Here is a 22,122-nt window from a genome sequence, read left to right on the forward strand (position 1 = left end):
TGTTCCTCCTGCTCTGGAACCGGCTCGTGTGCAAACACAGCCGACAGAGCGGATGCAGCAGAAGCAGGGCGCTCTGCCTCGCCTCACACTGCTGCAGTGCGTCGCATGATAATGAGTTGTGTTTGGAGGGAACCTGATTTTGCCTGACGTGGCTAAAGCGCTCTGTCAGAAGCGTTCCTGGCTGATGCTAGCCTCGTCTCCGCTCGGTGAGAAGTTGGCGAGAGGGAGTTGAGTTCAGTGTGGCTCGCCCCCCCCCTCAAGGCAGTGACCTTCACGCCGAATATCTGAGGAGTCAGGTGCTGTCAGGGCCGATAGGTGGGCTGAGCGGATTTTCCAGTATAACCAGTTCTCTCCCTGAGCTACAGGTTAGAAATCCACAGTGCTTCCTTCTCAAAGCAATTTGAACTGTTATCTCAGGGCTTTAAAACCCAGCCGCTGTCATCACATTACCTCAAAGGCCAAGTATCAATATGAGATGCAAAGCGGAGCCATTACAATGATTAGAAGGAAATTCATGCAGGAGCTGTTTGATGGCGGCGTTATGAAGAGCCTGTTTGTGTGGATCCAATTATAGGCTGCGAGGAGTCGGCTGCTTTCATCCTTCACACAGGGAGATGTATCAGGAGAAGATTGTCTTCAAATGTTGGTCTCCTGAGGAATTCAGGATTCATTCAGCCACGAGTTTAAATAGAAATGATTTGATTATGTGTGTCTGTCGTTGGTGAAGTCGTATTCACAGCTTCTCCCTGAGCAGCAACACGTCTGGGTCTGAATCATCTTCGTTTATCTTAGTTATTGTTTTTCATCTGTTAAATTCTGTAAAGTACCTGTAAAGACTTTTTGCAGGCTAAGAGCACAAACATCCCATGATGCATTTTGCCTTTCCCATGGAAAACATCCCATGAAAAGCACGCAAACGTCCAGTCTGGTGTTTACGACTTCAATCCAGATCTTTTACACTGTTCCTCCAGCCTTTAATCTCAGTCATTGATCCCTGGGATGAAGTCATTTTGATGCTGAGCTCTCGGTCATTAAAAGACATGCTCTCTGTGAGAATCCATGAAAGGAATCAATATCATCTGCATGTAGTAAACATTTGTCCGTGTGAGTCATCCGGCCGAGCTGGAGCCATTCACATTATTGAGTCTCAGTCGCTTTCTGAAGGGAGAATATGAGCTGTGTGCCTTTCACAAGTCCATAACTCAACTTTATGGTGATGTGCTCGTGGCGCTCAATGATTCTCCGGGATCCTCTCTCTCCGCTGCAGACGTCCGGGCGGTGATTGGGGTTTTATGAGGCGCACTGAGCCTCAGGTGAGCGGCGTTGAATGAGGGACACTCTGCTCTGGACCGATGGCCCTCGGGGCTAATTGTGCGCGGTGTCAAGTGGTCAGTGCTTTTGTGTTGTGTGGTCACGGCGGTCACTCAGGGTCTATTGTCAGGAGCCGCGGCAGCCAGCGGCCCTGCCTCCATCTGGCACAACAGCCGGGGCAGCCAATGGTTCTCCACACAGGAAATTATGCAGAGCAAACAAAACTCCTGTGATTATTTCATTAGGTTCATTTCTTGGGGATTATCTTCATTTTACAGGAACCGGCTCCACAAAGCTGTGTGTGTTTGCTCTTTGTTAAATATCGCAACACAACCCGGCCTCTCGATTCTCTCTCACACAAGCAGAAGCTTTATTTGGGAGGAATTTTCTGTCTTCTCCACCCTTCCTCTGTCTCGCAGGGGGGGGGGGGCGCGCAGGGGAACCAGCTGAATTAGTGCATTATTAAGCCTTTCTCCCCTGACCCACATCCCCCTACTGCTGGCATGGCTTGACTCCAGTGTGTGTGTCTCTGTGTGTGTGTGTGCACGGGAGCCTGGAAAGCATTTGAATGGTCTCAGGATTCATTTCACTGTAAATGGACCTCTTATGTGCAGCAAGTGCTCGGAGAGGAAGCTGAAATGAGCTGATGGTGAAAGCTCTTCGTCGCCCTCAGCTCTGCAGTGATCCGGCATTGACCTCTTGACATTAAAGCAACACCATGCAACCTTTTCCACCTTAAACCAGCAGCTTGATTAAACTGGGTGTGATGGTTGAGTGAGTGTGAACATGGGAGAATGTTTCCTCACCCTGAACGTCTGTAACTCTGGTGAGTGGGTTCCATCTCCTGTGAGAGTCCCGGCTTCAATCAGCTCCAGCAAGTTGAAGAGTGCGATTAGTTTAAAAGACTCAGAAGTCTTTAAAAAAACTGTTTGTTTAGTTCAAATATTCAGCAGGATACATATAAAAGTCCTTAATTCAAACCAAACATCCAGATCTAATTATGTATCCCTGCATGAAGCGATTATCTTTTATGTTCACCTCCATAAATAATACACCCAATGGCCAGGGAGCAACTTGTGACCTACAAGGGGAACAATGTGGAACGCTCTAGCGTGTCCTGTGTGAGCCATGATAAACAGCTCATGCTGAAGGTAATGCTTTCAGGGGTGGAGGGCATCTGATGGACGAGCTATTGTAACCCCGGCAGAATGAAGCCGCTGCCTCGCTTCAATCAGCCCGTTTGAGGCCGCCGCTCGAGAAATGGCTTCCAGAGGGCTCGGAGAATGTGAGAGCATTGAGCGGGGGGTGCAGGGGCTGCCCCAGATAAAGAGGGTTAGCTGTATAAACAAATAATAATGATAGAACAGTGTTGTTATTGTAAGAGCAAATAGCTGGCCTAACCGGAGGAAAGTCAGGTCCTTGCACTGCGACATTTTCCCACAGCAGCGGAACGATCACATTCTGATCCCAAAATATCTGAAACAGTGTTGAATCACTCCGGATGTGAAAATAAATAATATGTGAGTTCAGGTTCAGTTATCGTAGAGATGGATTTGATTTATTTATCAGATGGACCTCTGACGCTCGGTTTCACACGAGGAGGATTCCTCTGTGTTCCAGTCCCGGGTCGAGAGCCGAGTATTACAGTCCGCTGATGTCACCCTGTCTGAGAGGCTAATGAGAAACAGAGCTCGGATTCTTCCCTCAGCTCCCATCTGGAAGAAATAAAACAAATATGGCTGTTAAAAATAAGCCTCCACTTGAGATGATAACGAGGATCTAGTGCTATTAACTGTGTAAATACAGTGTTTGGTCAAACTGGAATTCCTCCCCAACCGGGATGAGCTCTGACTGTAAATGGGCAGTGGTGCCTTTCAGAGGCTGATGATGGAGCATTTAAATATTTGATGCTGTTGAATTATTGGAGTCTATTGCTGCTCTGAGAGGGCTTTGTTCCCGTCAACCTGTGAAACAGAGGTTGAAGATGATCTCTCCGAGTTGGAATCACCAACCTAACCTGGAAACTGAAATCACAGATTGCAAAATAAAGGCTGCAAGAAATAATTAAATCTTAAAAAAATTGTGAGAACTAGAGCGTGGACACCCAGGTCAGGTTCACACAAACATTGTGAAGTGATATTCAGGTTATTCATGTTGACAACAGGTGAAATGACTGTGTGGTGTCACTCTGAACACGTTCTCACAAAACTCCATGACCCGATCCGAATAGAGAGAAGAATGAAAATATGTTTATTTTGTTTGTCAGACGAGGAAAATGCACCAAACAAAGCAGCATGTTTTATTTATGAATGAAAGTTCAGCAGGGACAATCCTTATTTACAGCGGAGCCTCTGGCTAGGGGGGGGGGTGGGGGGGGGTTACCTAGATTTACACCGCCCACGCCACGACTGCCTCCATCTTAATGCAGGCTACTACAACTCAGGGGCACTTATCGGTTTATGGAAACATGTTTTATTGTGCGTGCACTTCTCTCCTCGTCGGCCTTCAGATTCAAACAGGCAACCCTTTGGCCACAAGCCGGTTTCCAGGACCCCGAGGCTGCTGCCCCCCCCCCCCCTCCACAGTCTCTGCAGAAGACACGGTGATCAGCCTCTCCGCATCGCCACGGAAATAATTCATGACCACGAGAGGAATCATCGGACTCGGGTCAAAAGTCACCACAACCCATTTTCTCTTTTCACATTTCTCATTATTATTCTGCGGCTGCACCGTTCCCCCCCCCCCCCCCACCCCCCCCTTTTGAAATCCCTGTATCTGTATCTGGGCTCCGTCTCTGTCAGGTCATATTGGAAATGCACGTCTGATAAGCATGAGTGGCACAGGTGGGTCCGGGGATGACAGCCACACAAACAAACAGCGTCCACTTGTCACATTACCATATCCCCGGTTCTGCTCCCCCCCCCACGTCTGCAGGGGGAAATCTCTTTTCCCAGCCGCGAGATAGCAACACGACGAATGAGGAGAAAGTCAGGATTTGACATTGATATTTCTCTGGAGCAGGAATGCGACGCTCTGCCTGCTCGACGCTCTGCCTGCTCGACATCTGCCCGGCACCTGGTTCAGCCGACTGCAGAGCGCTGTCAATAAATCAGCCGGTGGATTAAACGGAGGAGAAGCGGTGATAAACCTGAGGCCTGAAGCTAATGCACATGAAATGTCAGGGGAATCTGACAAAGTCTCCCAGGGCGAGAAATATCTGGTTGAAAACACACGCGTTCAGGTCATGAGACTGTTTGTGGATCGTGATTTGTGACCTTGGATGTTACCGTCTTGTGTCTGCTCAGCTGAACTTTAGCAGAAGAGGTAAATGCTTCTCCGCGGGTCGTCAGGTGTCTTTTAATTTATCTGGTGAGATGCTGCAGAGCCGTGGAGCTCGGATCCTCGTGTGGGCTTTCGCTCAATCCAGAATGTGACAGAGTTTCCATGAAGGAACGCCGGCTTCACTCGATGGAGCCTCGGCGCTCCGGCTGCAGCGCGGCCCGGTTAGGTGTGGCGCCTGTCTGTCAAAGCCTGCATAAACAGAAGCCCGACTTCCCCTGGTGAGCCGACCCACATCTGTTTAGCATCAGGCCTCTGCCCTGATCGGCCCCTTCCTCTGTCACTCTGCAGAGAGCTGCCCTCGCCGCCTGCTTCTCTTTGTCTCCGCTCACTTTCCTGCAGCTTCAGCGCCGAGTGTTGAATCACTGACACCACTGACGGGCTGCTGCAGACTCTATTTATGTGTTATGCATAATTAAAAGTAGCTGCTGTAAATCCTGCTGCTCAGTTGAAGGGAGAGGATGTTGGAAGCTGGAGGGAAGAAGGATACGATGATTAACTCTGATAGTCACTGCTTTGGTAGATCGGAGTCTGAGGTCGACCTGCAGAGGCTGTAGAAGAGTCTTAGGATCGGGTTTTAGAAAACAATGAGCAGAGGAACATGTTTTTTAATTTTGCATATCGACAATAAAGTGGAAATGTTGAGAATTAAAGGGAATATATCAAACCTCCAACGTCAGTGCAGTCGTGGTTGTGTATCGGCTCCACCACACAATCACTTCTGCACAAACTCTGGCTCCAAATGACAAATACTAATGCTGAGCTTGTAACACATTAAATCACGTTTTATTTCCCGTGCACACAAACATTTATTTTTCCATTTCCTACGTCTGTTTTTACTCCCAGTTTTTTAAATCCCTAAAAACACCCATCAGGGAGGAGCGCCGGAGGAATGCAGCGTTATGAAACCAAAACAAACACACAGTGTGTCCTCGCTGGTCCCGATGTTTCCAGACAGGACGGGACTCGAGGAAACAGTTAGCGGACGGGGGGGGGGCAGAAGTCTGCAGCGCGCCCCTGCCCATGTGTTTACAAGCCCGGAGGTTGCCGGGTTTTATTATCATCGGGGGGGCAATATTGAGCCAGGTGTATTTGGATGGGGACGGAGATTGGCGATGGCAGAAGTGAAAAGGAAACCTGGAGAGGAGAGGAGAAAGCAGAGGAGCGGAGGGGAACTGGAGAGGTTAGAGAGACGAGGGGGGGTGACATCAAAAAGAGGCAGCCAAAGTCATACCACAGTTTTACACTGAGGAGAAATACAATATAGATGTCCCCAACAGTTTAGAGAGCTTCCAAACATCACTCAAGCAAATTCTGATTTTAATTTCTTATGGATCTTTGTGATGTTGGAGCTCCACAGATCTTGAAGCTCCACATGCAGCGCTGACACAATCCAGTCCCACTCACTCAGAGCCCTGACAAGAGGCTGTGATGTTTAATGCAACGCGTAACGAGGAAGATGCGACGGCTGATTTTGTGTCAGACGAGACGGAAAATTCCTCTTTTTTAAACTCGAGTATCGGCTCCAGAAGAAAAGATGAACAAGTGGATTTGATGAAATCTGCAGGAAAAGGACATTTTACTCTTTATTTCTTCCAGATCTTGTCCGATGAAGCTCTCCACACTTTCCTCTGTTCATTGTGCTGCTTTCATTTTGAAACGTAATCTCCCGTCACCCGCATGTGCTCTGCTGAGGGATTAGAAGCAACATGACTTGTCTTGAATCGAGGCTTCAGTAAAAACACACAAACTCAGCAACGCACACACACTTGCACACACCGCGATGCCCTCGGCGGCCCGTCCACACAGCTCGCTCTGTGGAAGTGATCAAATAGCGATGTCAGGTCCGATGGATTTCATTCCTGCGCTGCGTTTTTCAAACTCTCCCCCCTGTGAGATTTACACATGGAACAGCTCTGCCAGTGTTCCCAGCAGGCATGAATGGGCCGCTCTGTGGAGCCCGGAGCGCACTGGAGCCCGCGCTGGACAGATCTTAATGTTTGGAAAGATAATCTGTGGGGATTTGGATTCTTGACGGTGGCAGAGTGTTGATGTTTGGGCTGGGCCGGGCCGTAGGTGCTGCTGGAGGAGGAACATCAGATAACCCAAACTGCTGAGGCTCAGCAGAGAGGATGAACAGGCTCCCTTTGTGGAGCAGGTAATCCATATTCCCCGACACTCCTCCATCTGGGGCTGGCAGGCCCGGGAAGAATCTCCTGCTCACTGGACCCATTTGTTGGCCCGGTGTCCTCGGCTCAATGAGGCCAGTGTGCGCGGCTCCACCACTTTACAGTCATTGAGGTTTCAGGCACAATTAGGCAGTATGGTGCCAAGCTCCGGTTCAGCACCATTTGTTGAGTGAGGCTCCATTAACAGAGTGAGAGCTTGATTTGATTGATTTTAATATTCTTCAAGAGGAATTAAGAGATGATGGATGTTGCAGAGGAGGATTTATTAAGCACATGAGAGTTTAGTGGTTTTTATTGTTTGTTTGAAATGAGAGGAGAGTTGATGTTATTTGTATTGATCTGCTTTTCTCCTTCTAAATTAACGAATTGTCCAGTTTCCACAGTTAACAGTGAAACAGCCGATCTCAGCTGGACACAGAGATAAACACAAGAACACAGATAATTCACAGTTTGGCTCAGGGCGTGTGGATCCTGATCTCCTCCCTTCACGTTCCACATCTAAATCCTCATTCTGTCTAATCGAGAAACAACAATATCCTCTCCAGATTCATCAAATCATCAAATCATCAAATCCTTCAGGAAACAGTCGTCCTGTTCTACACGATAAAACAAATCGAGGGTCGTGACACTGAATCATCTGCACTGATCCCAGTAGCTTGTTCCCCCACATGAGGAATCACTCTCATTAACCAGAGCCGCCGCCCTCTCTTGATAGAAGCCGCCGGTTATCAGAGGAGTTATCAGGCTCTGCGGATATGAGAGGCCGATGTGGCGAGCTGTTATCAGGACTCCGGGTCAACGGGGGGTTCGAGTACCAACCCCTGAATGAAGGCTCATCAGCACAGAGGCTCACAACCAGCTGATAAGACTAATGAATTTAACCGAGGCAGAGGCAGGTTTCTAGAATTACCTCCGTACGTCACCGCGATCCCATCTCAGTCATTATGAATTATATGAGTTTTCATTGATGCTGATTAAATTTGCTGTGTTTACATCTCCTCTGATGATGTTGGGATAAACGCTGGCGTATCAGATGGCAGGAGCACTTGGCAGCGGGCGCGGCGGTATCTCTGGCTGGAGGCCAAGACTCACAGGCGTATCAGATGTGCAGTGTCTCCCACACCTTGCAAAGACACTGTCATAACTCTCCGGCTAGTGCACCATAAAAATACACACAGCGAGGAAATCTTACATTCTGTTGGCATAACCTTTGGCTCCCAGTAGCCCGTCATGGGAGCGCTTCCCTCCATCAAACCTGCAGCTCAGGGCTCCGCCGTTGGTTTTACAGCCACCGGAGACCAGGCTGGCATGTCATCAGTTGGTGAGGCGGGTTGGGATGCAGGGAGAGAGAGGGTGGTGGGGGGGGGGGGGAGGTTGTGACCTTGTCTTTGGCAGGGTCTTAACTCCCAGGGTGCACTGCAGACCTCGACAAGGTGTCTAATCTCCTCCCGTCTGATGTGCGACCACATCAAGGTAGCGTGGGGAGCTCAGGACTTCAAGGAACTCACGCTGACCCCGTCGGCGACTGGGTCACGGTCTTATCTCGCTTCAGGTTTATTTACTTTACTCTTTAAACTCCCAAAAAGAGCGATGTAAGGAGCGGGAAGTGATATCAACCCCTTCATCTGTAAGAATGTGTGAGAGAGCAGAGCCAGCTGGAGAGATGAAAAATACATCTGATGTTTAATTCCTCAAAAAACCTTAATCTCTAATCAACAGATTGAATTAGGGTTGTGTGTTTGTGTTTGTTTTTTTCCTCTTTGCCAAAGCGGTGGGGGAAGGCGCTCACGTTTTAAATTTTCATAAAGGCACAGGAGCAGTAGGAGGCGACTGGATGTGGGATTCAAGCCGTGCACAAGGCGGCGGGGGGGGGGCTCTTCCCTCATCAAACATCCTCACACACATGAGTAAACACGGCCAGATAAACATGACTGAGAACCTGCGGTCACGGAGCAGGTTCCTGACGGGTTAACGCTCGTTTGGCCTCCGCTCGTCCAAACAGAGAAAATCAATGCTGGCTTTTAGGGAAACGTTGGGAAACAACCAGTCTCAGATAAACGGCTGAAAACTGGACTTACCTACTGCACATCCAGATAGAGAGACAGAGAGCAAACACAAAGACACGAAATATTGAGAATCTAATGTCTGATATCATAATCGCCGGTTTCCTCTGTAAGTGCCTTTCTTCTTCAAACCTCCTATGATTTAATATACTTCAGAGGTGATAACACACTCCTTATGAGCTTTCTGCTCTCAGGACATTTTAACGTCTGGAAGGAATTGTTGCTGCGCTGCAGTTGTGAGAGAACTGCTCCGGAGATATACGCCTCCGATAAAGTCCCAGGTCAGTAAATCCTGTTTCTCTGCATGTGAGTACCTTGGTCTTCTGGGAACGCCGTGGCTTTCACTTACGCCGTAAAGCCGTCAGAGAGAATGCCCGGCTGAAGATATAACACGCCGCGCTGCATACATGAGTCACGCTTTAAATCTCCGCTTTAAATACCCTCACATTTCACATGACAACAAGCACGCCGCATTCTCCACATTCCTCCATGTGTGCGGAGGATTGTTTCAGTGCCCTGTCATTAGCGGAGGTCTGAGCGATGACAACACAGACTTAGGCAGCTTTACCTCACGTCAGATGTGGCCTGTAAATATTTCCCCTGACACGGGGCTTTCACGAAGAAGGTTCCCCTTTGTGCAGCAGCCGTAATCATTATGGGATCATGTTGCTAATGGTGTTTCGGAGACAGACGTTTTACCTTAGACGGGTTTTTTTTTTTGGCTGCCGGTGGAAAAGTCACACGTTTAAGTTGATGATATGGCAGATGTAGGGTTCTTGTGCGGCCGGTGTTTTTTGTGTAGACTTGTGCAGATGTTCATGTTACAGCTAAACACTACATGTGTGATATAAATTCTGCACAGCGACCAAATCCATCCCCTCCGCAGAGAGGACGTGTTTTACTTTTGATTAACTGCTGCTGGAGCCAACGCTAAATTTAACTTTGGGAGCTTAGCTGAGCACTAATGGCCTTTGAGCTTGGGTTGGTTGACCGTGGGGACGTGAGACACTGTAACTTGGTCGTATTCCAAACATGAAAGATCTGCTTAAGTCAAAATGGATGATGACAAAACTGGATAAAGAGGAAATGTCCTTTTTGTGGTAACGTCACATAAAGCGTGAGGGAGATCAGGAAATACGGCACCAAGCTGTTCAGCATCGATCTGTTGTCGTGCTTTTTGCTTAATGGTTAAACAGAGTGCCCTTGACTGGTGGCTCCACAGGGAGCCTGGGACTTTGCCACATTCTGCTGGCAAACTGGTGGTGATGGAAGCCTCAGAGTGGGAGTTCTCCACGGGCGGAGCGAGCAGACAAAACAACTGCGCTTACTGTATTTAGAGCAGCAGCTTCTGAACATCTGGTCTGGCTTGCTCTCAAGGCCACTGCAGGTTAAAAAAAGCCCATCTAGTGATAACAGAAGCACTTTGAGTCTGGTCTGGTCCCGACGATGGGTCACTGGGAGGTCAGAACCAGTCCAATCTTTTCTCAGAGGGTGAAGTGTGTGAAACTGGAGATGGCGTCGAAGAGGAGCTTATTTTTTAGGCTTGTGTTTTGATGCATTATGTGAGATTCAGATTCACAGTGTGGCTCCTCAGAAACTGTATTCTCACACTAAACACATTTGCATATGAGATCAAGCTCTTCCTTCTTTCACACTGCATCACAACAGGGGTTCTGGAAAAAGTTGGAAAACAACAGGCGCAGTGTTTGTTTCTCTATTTTCTGAGGACTTTACATTTCAGTGGCATCAAGAAGGGATTTATCTCTGCCGGTGAATATTGAGATAAGTGAGATTAAAACAGAAATAGAGAATATCAAGAAACAAAGAATATGTTTTTAAAGTCAGAACAGGGAGCACCAACATATCCCTGTTTTTCCTCTTTGGACTATTGACCTCTTCCTGGGATTCCCCTTTATTTGATTTCACTCCGCGAGCACATGACCGCGGTGTCTAGAAATCAATGGAGAGCATCTGTCCCCCTGAGATAAGCGTTTACCCAGGAGATGCGTCAGGAGCTGTCAAGCTAACGTCTAATTAATTAGCCTTAAACTCAGCGTGCACGGATCTGACAGTCAGAACTGTTGTGGAGGTGGAGCCTGAAAACCCAGATGGTTGAAGTGCGGTGTCTATGTGGCCTATTTTCTAAAGCCCCCCCCCCCCCCCTACTCTCTCTCCCTGCATCATGCAGTCGGACCACTAAGAGGCAAATCATTAGGCCGAAGCCAAGAAATCCTGACATCTGTTTTTCCCATTCTGCTCTCAGCCTGAGCTCATTTGGTCCGTGCTGTAACTCAGTAGCTCACGTTCTGTGAGCGCGGGCTATTCCCAGCTGACGTCCCACAGCTGGACGGGCTTCTGGGCCAGCCGTTAGAAGTTACCCAGAGGTGCTTCTGGAGTTACACGCAGGGATGACGAGACCCAGAATGAGAGACTCCACTGATTAACTGCAGCGTTTGAACAGTGGTTCACTGGAGAGGAGGAAATACACGAGTCCCGTCACGGCGTTAATCAGCATCTGATGCACAAACGTGAGCAGTGGATGTTCTACTTTTATTAGGTTTGTCTCACTTGGACATATCATCAGGAAATCATCTCCAATTAACGCCTTTCTCGTCTCTCCTGTGCAGGAATACATGGACGCCAACAAATGCATCGACGAGCTCCTGAAGCAGCTGGAGGACGAGCGGCGGAACGTGAGAAGGTAAGAGCTTCTCAAGACTTCTGGGCAGATGTTTTACTGCCGCAGGACATCAGCAGCTGTCTGCAATCCATTCCCAAAGCAGAGGCAGCAGAACAATGTTGTTTGGTTTCGAGCGCGAGACAAGCTTTGTACGCCGGCCCTGAGAAATGCTTTCTGTGCTGGAGGCTCAGTATAAAGTGGGGGACAAAGGGGAGAGTCCGGGCTCAGTGTGGGGTTGACTGGGGGAGTTTCTCATGGAGGTCCTTTGCAGTGGATTGGCCCAGACAATGGGAATGAAGAGCTTATGGAGATGCCAATCTAATGACCTTGTCCCCTCCGTGCTCCTATCGTCCTTTAGCCCTTCCAGCGATGCACCGCCCCCGTTAGAGAAGAGAGACAATTTTTTAAACTTCACCCTCTTTTGTAAAGCCCTCTCAATGGAGCTGTATTCCCCAGCTCAAGTAATTTTCCCCCTGAGTGAGCAGCGAGGGGCTGGGGGTGGGACGCAGGGGGGGACAGGGGTCTCGGGGTGGGTGGCTCTGGGGACAGATGACCACTGACCATCCCCTTTACTAGGCCAGGGCAGCCCCCCAATAAAGGAAGTGATGTGTAAAGGAATGACCCTCCCCACCCCTCTTTATAAGACAGGGAAGTCATCTTCAGTGACACCCTCAGTGACCTAACAGCCACTTAGAAGCACCACAATGTCCCAGTGACCCAGGTTTCGGAGCCGAGGACCAGGTGGGTTGAGGTCTTGAACTTGTGGAGACCAGAGACGCTAACGGCAGCTGCAGTTGTCATCTGTGTGAATTTCACTGCATGAGTCTCTCTCTTATTTCCCTCATGTCTCTAATCCTTCATGAGACGGATTCACAGAAAGCCTGGAAACGTTTTACACCTGACAGTCCGTCAGCTGAAGCACAAGAGCTCCACCTTCTCTTAGGAAAATATGGTAATGAATCTATACTCTGCTGTTTTCCTGCTTTGTGGACCTGAGATGTTTCTGTTGATTTGAGGCCAAAATCAACCTGGAATTTGTTATAGAACTAGAGAAGAGCACAGACAAGCACCAGGGACTAGGCACTAGATAGATCCAGAGTTTTATTAGATCTGCACCCAAATAAAGGACTAAATAGGGGACTGGGAACCCCTGCCCTAAATATGCCCTGTTCTTTCATCAAGATCCATTAATTACTCTCTGAAAAATTGGGAGAAATGTCCTATCTGGATCCAGCCCAGAAGTTAACAAGCTTTTTCTTGGCTCCTGTCCCGTCCTTCCACCAAGTGTTCGTGGAAATCCGTTCAGTAGCTTTTTGAGTAATCCTGAAACCAGCGAGGGGGGTAAACCCTCTTTGGTGGTGGTAGTAGGTTAAAGCAAGCCACCCAAGTGAAACACATAGAAACCCAATGAGCAGGGAGCTTAATGCATTAGAGGTAAAGAGAGGCACCACTGCATGGAGCTCTGCCTGGTGGAGATGCAACCTTCCAGACGCTGTAAACAAACCAGTGCATTTGAAGCCATAGCGAGGCGCTTTGGAGAAGTTCCTCAGTTTTTAGAAACAACATACCACCAGTGTTGTTCAAATCCGAGTGGCGACAGTGATGAATGACTTCACAAAGGCTTTTGTTGAGCTAAAACACAGCCTGCGAGTCCCAGAACGCCTCCTTCCCCTTATTAGGCAGCGTCGCTCGCCGGCGTCCATGTCCCCCTCCACCCCTCAGAATCTGGGGCCCATCAATCCGTCAAGAGGAGAAAGAGAAGCTCTTACATTCCTCTAGTTCCCTGCATCCCTGCGTCATGACCCAGTGACCCACTGCATTCATGTCTCTCATTGTACCTTATTATAGGGTAGTTTCACACTGCAGAGTACACACACTGGACAAATATCACTTCTTTTTAGGGCCAGGCGTCGCGGAGGTTTATCAGATAAACCCGTCAAATAAAAATGTGACACGGCTGCCTCTTTGTTGTGGTTAGTTTTTAAATCTGAGCCCTTTCAATAACTTTAGAAGAAATTATAGTAGTTTGGAAAATACTCCAGTGTCTGGGTCATAAGTAAGTATGTGGAATGTGCTGTAAAAGATGGGTTACGTTGCTTTTACAGACAATTTTATAGGTTTTTCTCTGGAGCCTGACCTACATCGGTTTCACCATAAAATCTGCAGATATGAGCCTTTCTTTCTTTAGCAGCATTTATGTTCATATAAACTTTCATTTTAGAGAAACTACAGATTTTCCATGCCTGAATCTAACGAGTAACTCTCTCAGCTGTACATCAGAAGCTTGGTATCCTCCACGTCCTCCAGCCTCTCGCTCTCTGCTGCAGCTTCCCCGCTCGACGGAGCACAAAACCCCAGTGGGATGCAGGCCCAGCTTCTCCCGCAGCCTCTATTCAACACCAGCACGTCTTTGACAGGCGGAAACAAAAGCTCCACGGCAGAGTGTCAGCTTCAGATGCAGCAAATCCAAATTTGGGCTCATCAGACAGAGCGTACAGTAGGACGCTGACCTCGGGGTTCCAGTTCTTCATCGTTTGCCTGCAGTTTTCACATTAAACATAATTCAATGTCTTTTTCAGGAGGTGGAGTAGAGTTTATTATAGATTTCTGCCCAGTGACATGTGCTGCAGAGACATATGGGTTCTCTCCAGCTCTAAAAAGCATGACGGGCAGGGAGTGAGTTAGCATGACCTCTTTCTGACAAGCTGCTGCGTCAAGGCACCGTGACTGTGTAATCTTCCCTGTGGATTAAAACAATGTAGATTAGATTTTTCTATCTCTGCTTCCTCCCGTTTTCCCACTGTTGATTTGCCACTGGGCTGAGCTGGTGTTTGTGTTTCCCTGAATCTTCTCCGGACCTTGTTCTCAGTTGGTCGTGCGTGGCGCCGCTGGCCCGATGCCGGCCTCACCTGCCATTCTGTCTCTGCCGGAGCAGATGGTGCTGGTCTGTCACCCTGTCCACACCTTGTCCCACACTGGAACGGGACGAGGAGGGTGTCCGGCCGGCTGGGGGCCGTGGCTGGGAGGTGGGGAGGTGTGGAAGGGGGCGGGCGTGGGACTCAGCTGGAGATCCTCCAGGCTTAGGACAGGTTGCGAGGAGCAGGCGGCTGCAGCTGCCAGGAGGACATTAGCAACGACATCTGCTGATCAATAAGCTATTTGTCATGTTCATAGAGCAGCGGAGCTCGGAAGGCGCTGGAGATAGAGGGGTCAGCTCCAGTGAGCGCTCGGCTGAGGGATTATAGATAATAGGACTTTCTTTGTGTAAGTGAATTTGCCTGTAACTGCTCGATGTGTCTGCCCATTCGTCCTTCAGACATATTGGACTGTGGAGTTTGTCCTTAGTAAGAAAAAAATCCCTCTGTATCCTTTGGATAATTATTAAAAGCCATTCCAAGCCACAAATCACTTTTTATTTGTTTTGATTGGCATTAAAAAAAACCTTTGAGCGACTCTGTGATCCCCAAATTTTATTTTGGAGGACGCCGATGAGAGGAAGCATCCTTGCTCGAGCGAGAGAGGAAAAACACGAGGGTGTTTACACATGAGAGCAAAAAGACCACAGGAGCTTCTGGCTGGGAAACAGTGCTACATATCTGGACCTCGCTGGTGTATCTGGCCTCAAAGACGCCTGTGTGCCGCCGGCGGTCTGAGCAACATGAAAGGCTGTAATCCTGGGCTGAAGTATGTGGTGAGTCCTGTTCTGTGGACGAGGAGGTGGACATGGTTCAGTCCCCCGAGGACGCCCCCGAGGATCCGCCGTCTCGGCTGGACGAGAGCCACGCATTTTTACAACTCTAATCGGATAAGTTGACCGGTCTAATGCAATAATTTGATCACGCTAAGCTCCACAGAGATCTAATACGCTCCCAGAGTGTATTTGTGTGCCCTATGAAGTGAATGACTTGGCCTAATCCATCCATTAGAGGTCACTTTATGGCCCAGGAACCCAGACTCAAGGAAATATCTCACAGGGGCAGTCAGCGGGTGAATAAATCAGTCCGTGGAGACTTCATTTGAACCTGCAGGCACTGGTGGAATTTGATATTTGGACCACTTGAAACCAGTCGATTATTTTGATTCTGTTTTTCCATAATAGGAAAAGTCATGAAGGACACATCTACACTTCATCCAGATATCTAGAAATGAAGCTGAAATATCCCTGATGATCTTCAACACACTCCCTGAAGCAATTAGTGAAGGAGGCGACACCGCCGCTGCACCGGGACACAAATCAACACTCAGGATTCACTAAGTCTGAGACACGCACGTTCGATTCCCCTGGTCCTCTGCACGCTGCGGCCACTGATTCATGTGCAAACCCCAGACCGGAGTAAAAAGTATACATGCATCAGCTTTATGGAGCTTATGAGAGGAGGAGGTTAATCGAATGGGTTAATGAAGCTTTTTATTGATGCTCCCTCAAGGTCGTTTGGTCGCGGAGCCGCATTCCCATGCACGTTGCTCAAGTAGTGATACCCAGCGGCTGCTCCACCGGCACCGCCTCCCGCTCCACATATCAGTCACCAACAGACTTTATGTTGCTTTTCTGATGCAGTCAAGGTTAAGTATGAAGCTCAGCAGCTGTCTACTGCACTTATGGAAAATATGACTACACTTAGCATAATGGATATATATCCTTTCCCCTCAAGATGAAGTAAACAGCTTTATACAGCAAGGAGGTTATTCCCATCCCAGTACTTGTGTTTGTTTGTTTGTCAGCAGGGTTATGGAAAAACTGAAGTACATATTTCCAAGAAACGTCCTAGAAGAAAGGGACATGGGTCAGAAAAGACGTTCTCAGAGAATAAGTATGAACTGCTGTAGTTGTTAATGTACGTGTGGTGTTTAAAAATGATTTGTGACATGTAGTCTCTGCATTGGGATCTAACGGAGGCATTATCTTCATTCCTCGAGGCAATTAGCTGTGTTTAAGTGCTGAGTCTTTGGGGGTCTGGTTTAATAGCTAATTAAAAATTGTTTCTCCTCGTGAGTTCCCAGACTCTCGTTTTTAAATTCTTACACTTAAATTATGCATTAGCTCGGAATATAATCATTTTTGTATCTGATTTCAGTCATTTGCTGTTATCAGTTTGATTAAAAAGACGGTTCACACAACATCCAGGTCTGTTGACTGCAGTCGACTTGCTCCATTCATGCATTGAAAGGAGTTTTTTAATCAAGATAAGCTCAGGGAGAATGAGCGGTGACTCCTTTTGTGCTCAGGAAAGCGTGCAGTTATTTTGACTAATACCTGGTGCACAGCCCCCAGGAAAACATCCCCGCTTTAAGATAAGAGAAGCCACAGATCCTGTGTGGTTCTCTTTGTTGAAGGGTCTTGTGCGGTTCGGCCTGTTGATGGATCCCGTGTAGCTTTACCTGCTGGAAGTCACAGTGGTTTCATCCCAGCGATTTACCCCCCGCTCGGGGCTCCGAGGAAAACATCCCCTCGTCGTCTGTGTGAGGAAACAGGAAGGGGTGAAAGTCCCAGTGTGATCGAGACCCCCACTGGAGTGAGACGACACGCTGCCAGAGAGAGACACAACAGTACAATATGATGCTGGACTCTTTATTTCATAGTGCTTGTACAAATGAGCACAATAGACTTATATCTTCCAGTAGAAAACGACCCTGTAAGAGTAAACAGCAGCACATGAGTATTTTTAAAACATCTCCAGTAACTGTACCACTGAGAAAGAGGATCCCACTGAGATCACCTCATAATAGTCTTGTTTATTTACTTTAATCACACGAGGAGCGTGAAAGCGTTTGCTTGTATTAAATTGAGATTAATTAAAGATGAAACCCATCAGTGTTAATCCTGCTCATTCCAGTCCTGACGGCTTGAAGCACTTCCTGCGTTCCTCTGTGATGTCAGTCTGGAGCGCCACAGTGGTCCCGCCCCCTGTCCCTCTGATTAATGAAACGTGACAGAGGTGCATTACCGCTTTCATTGTGTTACACACTTCATTCTGCCGATCTGGGGTTAAACAACACACGCAGACACACACACACACATGGTCTCTGTAGGGGGCTCGTGCAGCGTCATGTGAGTTTTGAGGATCCTGGCGTGTGTTGTGTAAACAAACAGTTTGGAGTTTCCTCTGTTCGTCTTGATGCAGAAAACTTCCCCCAAGAAACACAGTCTAGCCGTGTTGACAGCTAAATATCTGGTCCCTCTGATGTGTTTCCAAACGGGTTCACACCCCTCACTTTTCCTCCAAATTAAATGGCTGTTCTCAGACGCTCGTCTAAGCTCAAGCGGCTAATTGTCGGGAAGGAAACAAAAGTTTTTCCTCTCCTCCTCCTCCTCCTCCTCCTGTGTGATCAACGTCTGACTCGGAACACACACCTAGACGGCGGAATCGACCGGTGGAGTAATGAGCTCAAGTGACACATGCCGGCCTCTGGTCAGTCATCTGTGATCAAGCTGCAGGGGATTAATGTCACGGAGGAAACGTGTGGCTGACGGCTGGAGCCGGGGACATTCCACCAACAGGATGTTTGTACATCTGTTACCTTCTGACCCCTTCTGTACCTTCGCAGTTTCCATTTTGTGCAACTACCAGCATATCTTAAAAGGGGAATCGTTTAATTTCCACTTCACTACGTTTATTTCACGGCTGCAGTTTGATATTTTACATTCAAAACATACGATCATCTCATAAAATGACAGATTGGAACAGATTAAACTGTTCAGCAGCATCAGGCACTTGAATTCAGCTCCATCTGGATAAGCAATAACATTCACACTCACATATTAATGTGATGCATCCGGCTGAAAGGACCAGTTCTTCACTAACGATGAAACACAAACTCATTTTCTCATCAGTTTTGATGATTGCTAACTTAATGGTGTAACCCAGACTCACACGTTTCCTTTGCATGTGCACAAACATACACTTTAACACAACCACAACTCCCAGCACCCTGCACCCGTATCGACCCGCTGTCCCTCCACCCGCTGTCCCAGCACCATCCTGTCTCCTTCCCTGCACCCCCACACCTCCTCTCTGTGGAATGCTAACCTAGCTTGTGTGTGCCTGCGTGTGTGTGTGTGTTTTTGCGTGCGTGTGTGTGCGACAGTGGTGGAGCCAGGCTGGCTGTGTGGGCGGCCGAGTGTTTCCAAACAGTGGAATCTGTCACTGACACCCCTGGCAGAGCAATAAGCAGCGGCTTAATGAGCCCAGCAGATCACTCAGCGCGCAGAGTGGACGCACACACTCACAGACACACACTCACACACACACATACACACACACATACACAAGGATATAACAAATACAGACTCTCACTATACAAACATAAGCAGTCTAATCAGGATTGGGTCTGATTGCTTAATACAAGTTACATGTTTTGTAATCTGTTAAATCATCAATTGGATTAGGAAAAAAGATATGTAATTTAATCTATTGATTACTTCAAAATAAAACATATTACATAGTTTATGCTCTTATATGCAAATTAAATAGAACATCTGTTTCTCCAGATTTTAAGTTTCTGTGAAGGAGATCAGCTTTATTTCAGATTTCCGACCCGGCTCATACTGAAGAGGTTCTTGCGGGAGCTGCTTTGAACTTCTGTCTTTACACAAAGCGTCCGTTACTCTCTCATTACTGGAAAACTGAGGAAAACAAAGCTAAAGAAACAAACACTGCCTGTTTCCTCATTAGGGGAGACAGAGGAGCATTCTGGGAAAAGAAGCGTACGGCTATTTCTGACACCGCCGCCCTCTCGCCTCTGTGTGTCCCCCTGCCGACTGGAGCCATCGCTCAGGGAGGCGTCCTGCTGATTGAATTAGAGGTGAACGCTGCCTCCATATTTCTTGATTACAGCACATATGTAAGTGTTGCTGCTGACTCAGCTCTTCATTTGTCTATTTTAGCCAAAGCAGGACAATAGTGTCTAATAGGAGACCACCTGCTCTCAGAATCGAATCACGCTGTTTCCATATTCAGATCCCCCCTGCCAGACAGCTGTGCTTATGATAAACTCGATTACCCCTCTGCATGACACACGCAATAATCAGGCGTCGTGAATCTTTCTGAGTTTTATGATGACAAATGGGAACCAGCTTTTTACGAGACATCTGATAACGAGAACGTGACGGGATGTGTCCCAGCGTGAAATGATCCTCCCTGTGACATGTCGTCCCTGCTTGTTTACCTCCATTGCACCCCCCCCTCTACCTTCCCTTCTCCTGCAGACTCATTTTCTCCCATGGCCGGTGTCATTGAGGACATTAGTGACAGTGAATGTGGGGTAAAGTGGCTGTGATGGCCCCGGCTGTAAGTCAGGCCCGGCCTTTCTTCCCCCTCTTTAACTGAGCGCTCCTGTCACTGGGACCCTTTTAATTCCCCCTTTCACCCCTCCAGTGCCCGCCCCCTCTCGCACTGGTCCTATTGGGGAGCAGACAAAAGAGAGTGCACCCCCTCCTCGTCCTCTTCATCCTCCTCCTCCTCTCATCTCCCCCGGCCCTCGCAGGCGTCCCTGCCCGGTGGAGGCTGTGGGCTCCGGGCTGCAGTTTGTCACAGCCATTCAGCTGAGACTGATTGTGATTGCAGCAGATGGGCTGGAGCCCGGTCCATCGCTCGGCCCATGCAGGCCAACCCAAGCACTTTGCTCCCTCTCTCTCTCCCTCTCTTTCTTTCTCAACCTTTTCACATTCTGTCCGTCGCTCTCTTGATCTTCATCTCCTCCTCGGTTGTCCCCGTCTGCCTTTTGTCAGTGGCTGCTCTTTCTTTCCCTTGTTTTTCCAAGTTAAAACAGGCAGCCAGTGTTTTTCAGATGCAGAGTCGTCTCATAGAAACGCCTGCCGTCCTCATTTCTGTAAAGTTTTAGAGCCGCTACAAGAGAGAACCTTGAAACACTGCCGGCCTCGTTTTAATTTTGAGAAATCAAGGGCTGCTTTTTGGTGGATAGAAGTCATTTTAGTTTGAAAACGCTGTATTCGATTGAAAATGCAGTCGTATAGATGTAGTTTCAAACGTGTACACCAAGGTGCATCCAACCAGTGCAGGACCTAATTGTGTTTCAAATGAAATGCTGATTAAAAAGCATCTGAAAACACTTCTTTCATCATCAGAATCTGGATTGTTTACATCCCCCCCCCATCATGCAACCTTTGCAGAGGTTTGCATTTCTTTCTTTCCTTCATTCTTCCCATAATAACTTCCATGACTTCCTGTGAGTGCACCTGAATGCAACATCATGAGTCAGAAGTTTTCCGTTGAGGTGTGGTTCTCTCCTCAGTCACCTTCTCTCTCTCTGTTTTCATAAACACTCCAGTTATTGGAACATCACAAGCCAGCTGCCGCTTGCCTGTTCACGTTGTTGGAGTTAAACCCCCCTCGACACTGTTGTCAGAAAAAAAACTCCTCCTCCTCCTCCCCCTCCTCCTCCTCCTCCTCCTCCTCCGTACAAACCCCCACCCCAACCTCGCCTCTCCTCCCCTGAGGAAAGAGCCACCTTCGCAGAGGCAGCAGCGCAGCCGTCTCCCTGAACACATGTTTAACGTTTGAGGAGGAGGGACGCAGTCAGAGAGCCGGGGAGAGAGAGAGAGAGACAGGACTGAGAGGAGAGGAATACTCTGAGGAAACGTAAAGCCAGGAGGCGGGGTGGGTGGCGTGGAGGGAGTGAGGGAGGGAGGGAGGGAGGGGAGGCGCACACAGCGTTCAGTGTGTGAAGAGCAGCCTCAGAGCGAGTGAGTGTGTGTTAGAGAGAGGAAGCACAGAGGGAGAGCGTACGTAGCGTGAAGGAAGAGCAGCGGCCGGGAGAGTCGATGCATGTTGTCAGATTGAGAGAGACAGGGAGCGGCGAGGAGCCGGAGACAGGGAGGCGAGGATCCTGAGAGGAGGAGAGGAGAGAGAGGGGACGGGAGGAGAGGAGTGAGCGAGCGGTGAGGAGCCGGCACTGCTGCTGCATTGTGGATGTAAACTTTATCATCTGCGGGATCAGAGGGGGAGCAGCTGCAGAGCAGGAGCGTGTTGCTGGATTAACATGTGTGTCCTCTGAACGCACCAGGATGCTGCATCTCCAGCAGGGTAAGAGGCTGCACGCATGACATGACATGACCGGAATGTGCAACTGCACCATTACTGTCTTATCCATTCCCCTCATTTGGGGATTGGGGGTTTCAGCTGTGCCTGAATAGACAGATCTCTGCTTCTGCTGGTGGACGGATTCAAAGATGATGCTTGTTTCTGCTGCGCCTCCTTCAGCTGTCTGTACATAGCAGGGAACACGTTTCATATGTCATCAGTGTTCACATGTGCAGGAGATGATCTTTGATTCACACTGAGCCGGTTGCAGAGAGGGGAATCACATGTCCTGTTGTTAGTGGCCACAGCAGGGGGCCGGTGTCCTGCGTTAGAGCACTTTGATTCAGGTTGATAACAGAGGGAACAGATACCCGTCGATTGAGGTAAAACAATCCGGCCTTACAGGGGATTTGTATGTGCAGGAATGCATGCCCCCCCCCCCCCCCCCCCCCCACTCCTCTCTTTTCTTTCCTCACACTCTCTCTCTCTCTCAGGCAGAT

At 48.5% G+C, this 22,122-nt stretch overlaps 1 protein-coding gene across 1 annotated transcript in view; it reads left to right on the plus strand.

Annotated features, from left to right (window-relative positions):
• The window catches only part of LOC128431124 (nck-associated protein 5), a 100,947-nt gene that overhangs the window by 21,120 nt on the left and 57,705 nt on the right, over nucleotides 1–22,122 (plus strand). The window contains exon 6 of the mRNA XM_053417346.1: nucleotides 11,530–11,603. Within this exon, the coding sequence (XP_053273321.1) occupies nucleotides 11,530–11,603 (74 nt within the window). The remainder of the gene's footprint in view (nucleotides 1–11,529; nucleotides 11,604–22,122) is intronic.

Source organism: Pleuronectes platessa, chromosome 24 (genome assembly GCF_947347685.1).
Source record: "Pleuronectes platessa chromosome 24, fPlePla1.1, whole genome shotgun sequence".
NCBI lineage: Eukaryota > Metazoa > Chordata > Actinopteri > Pleuronectiformes > Pleuronectidae > Pleuronectes > Pleuronectes platessa.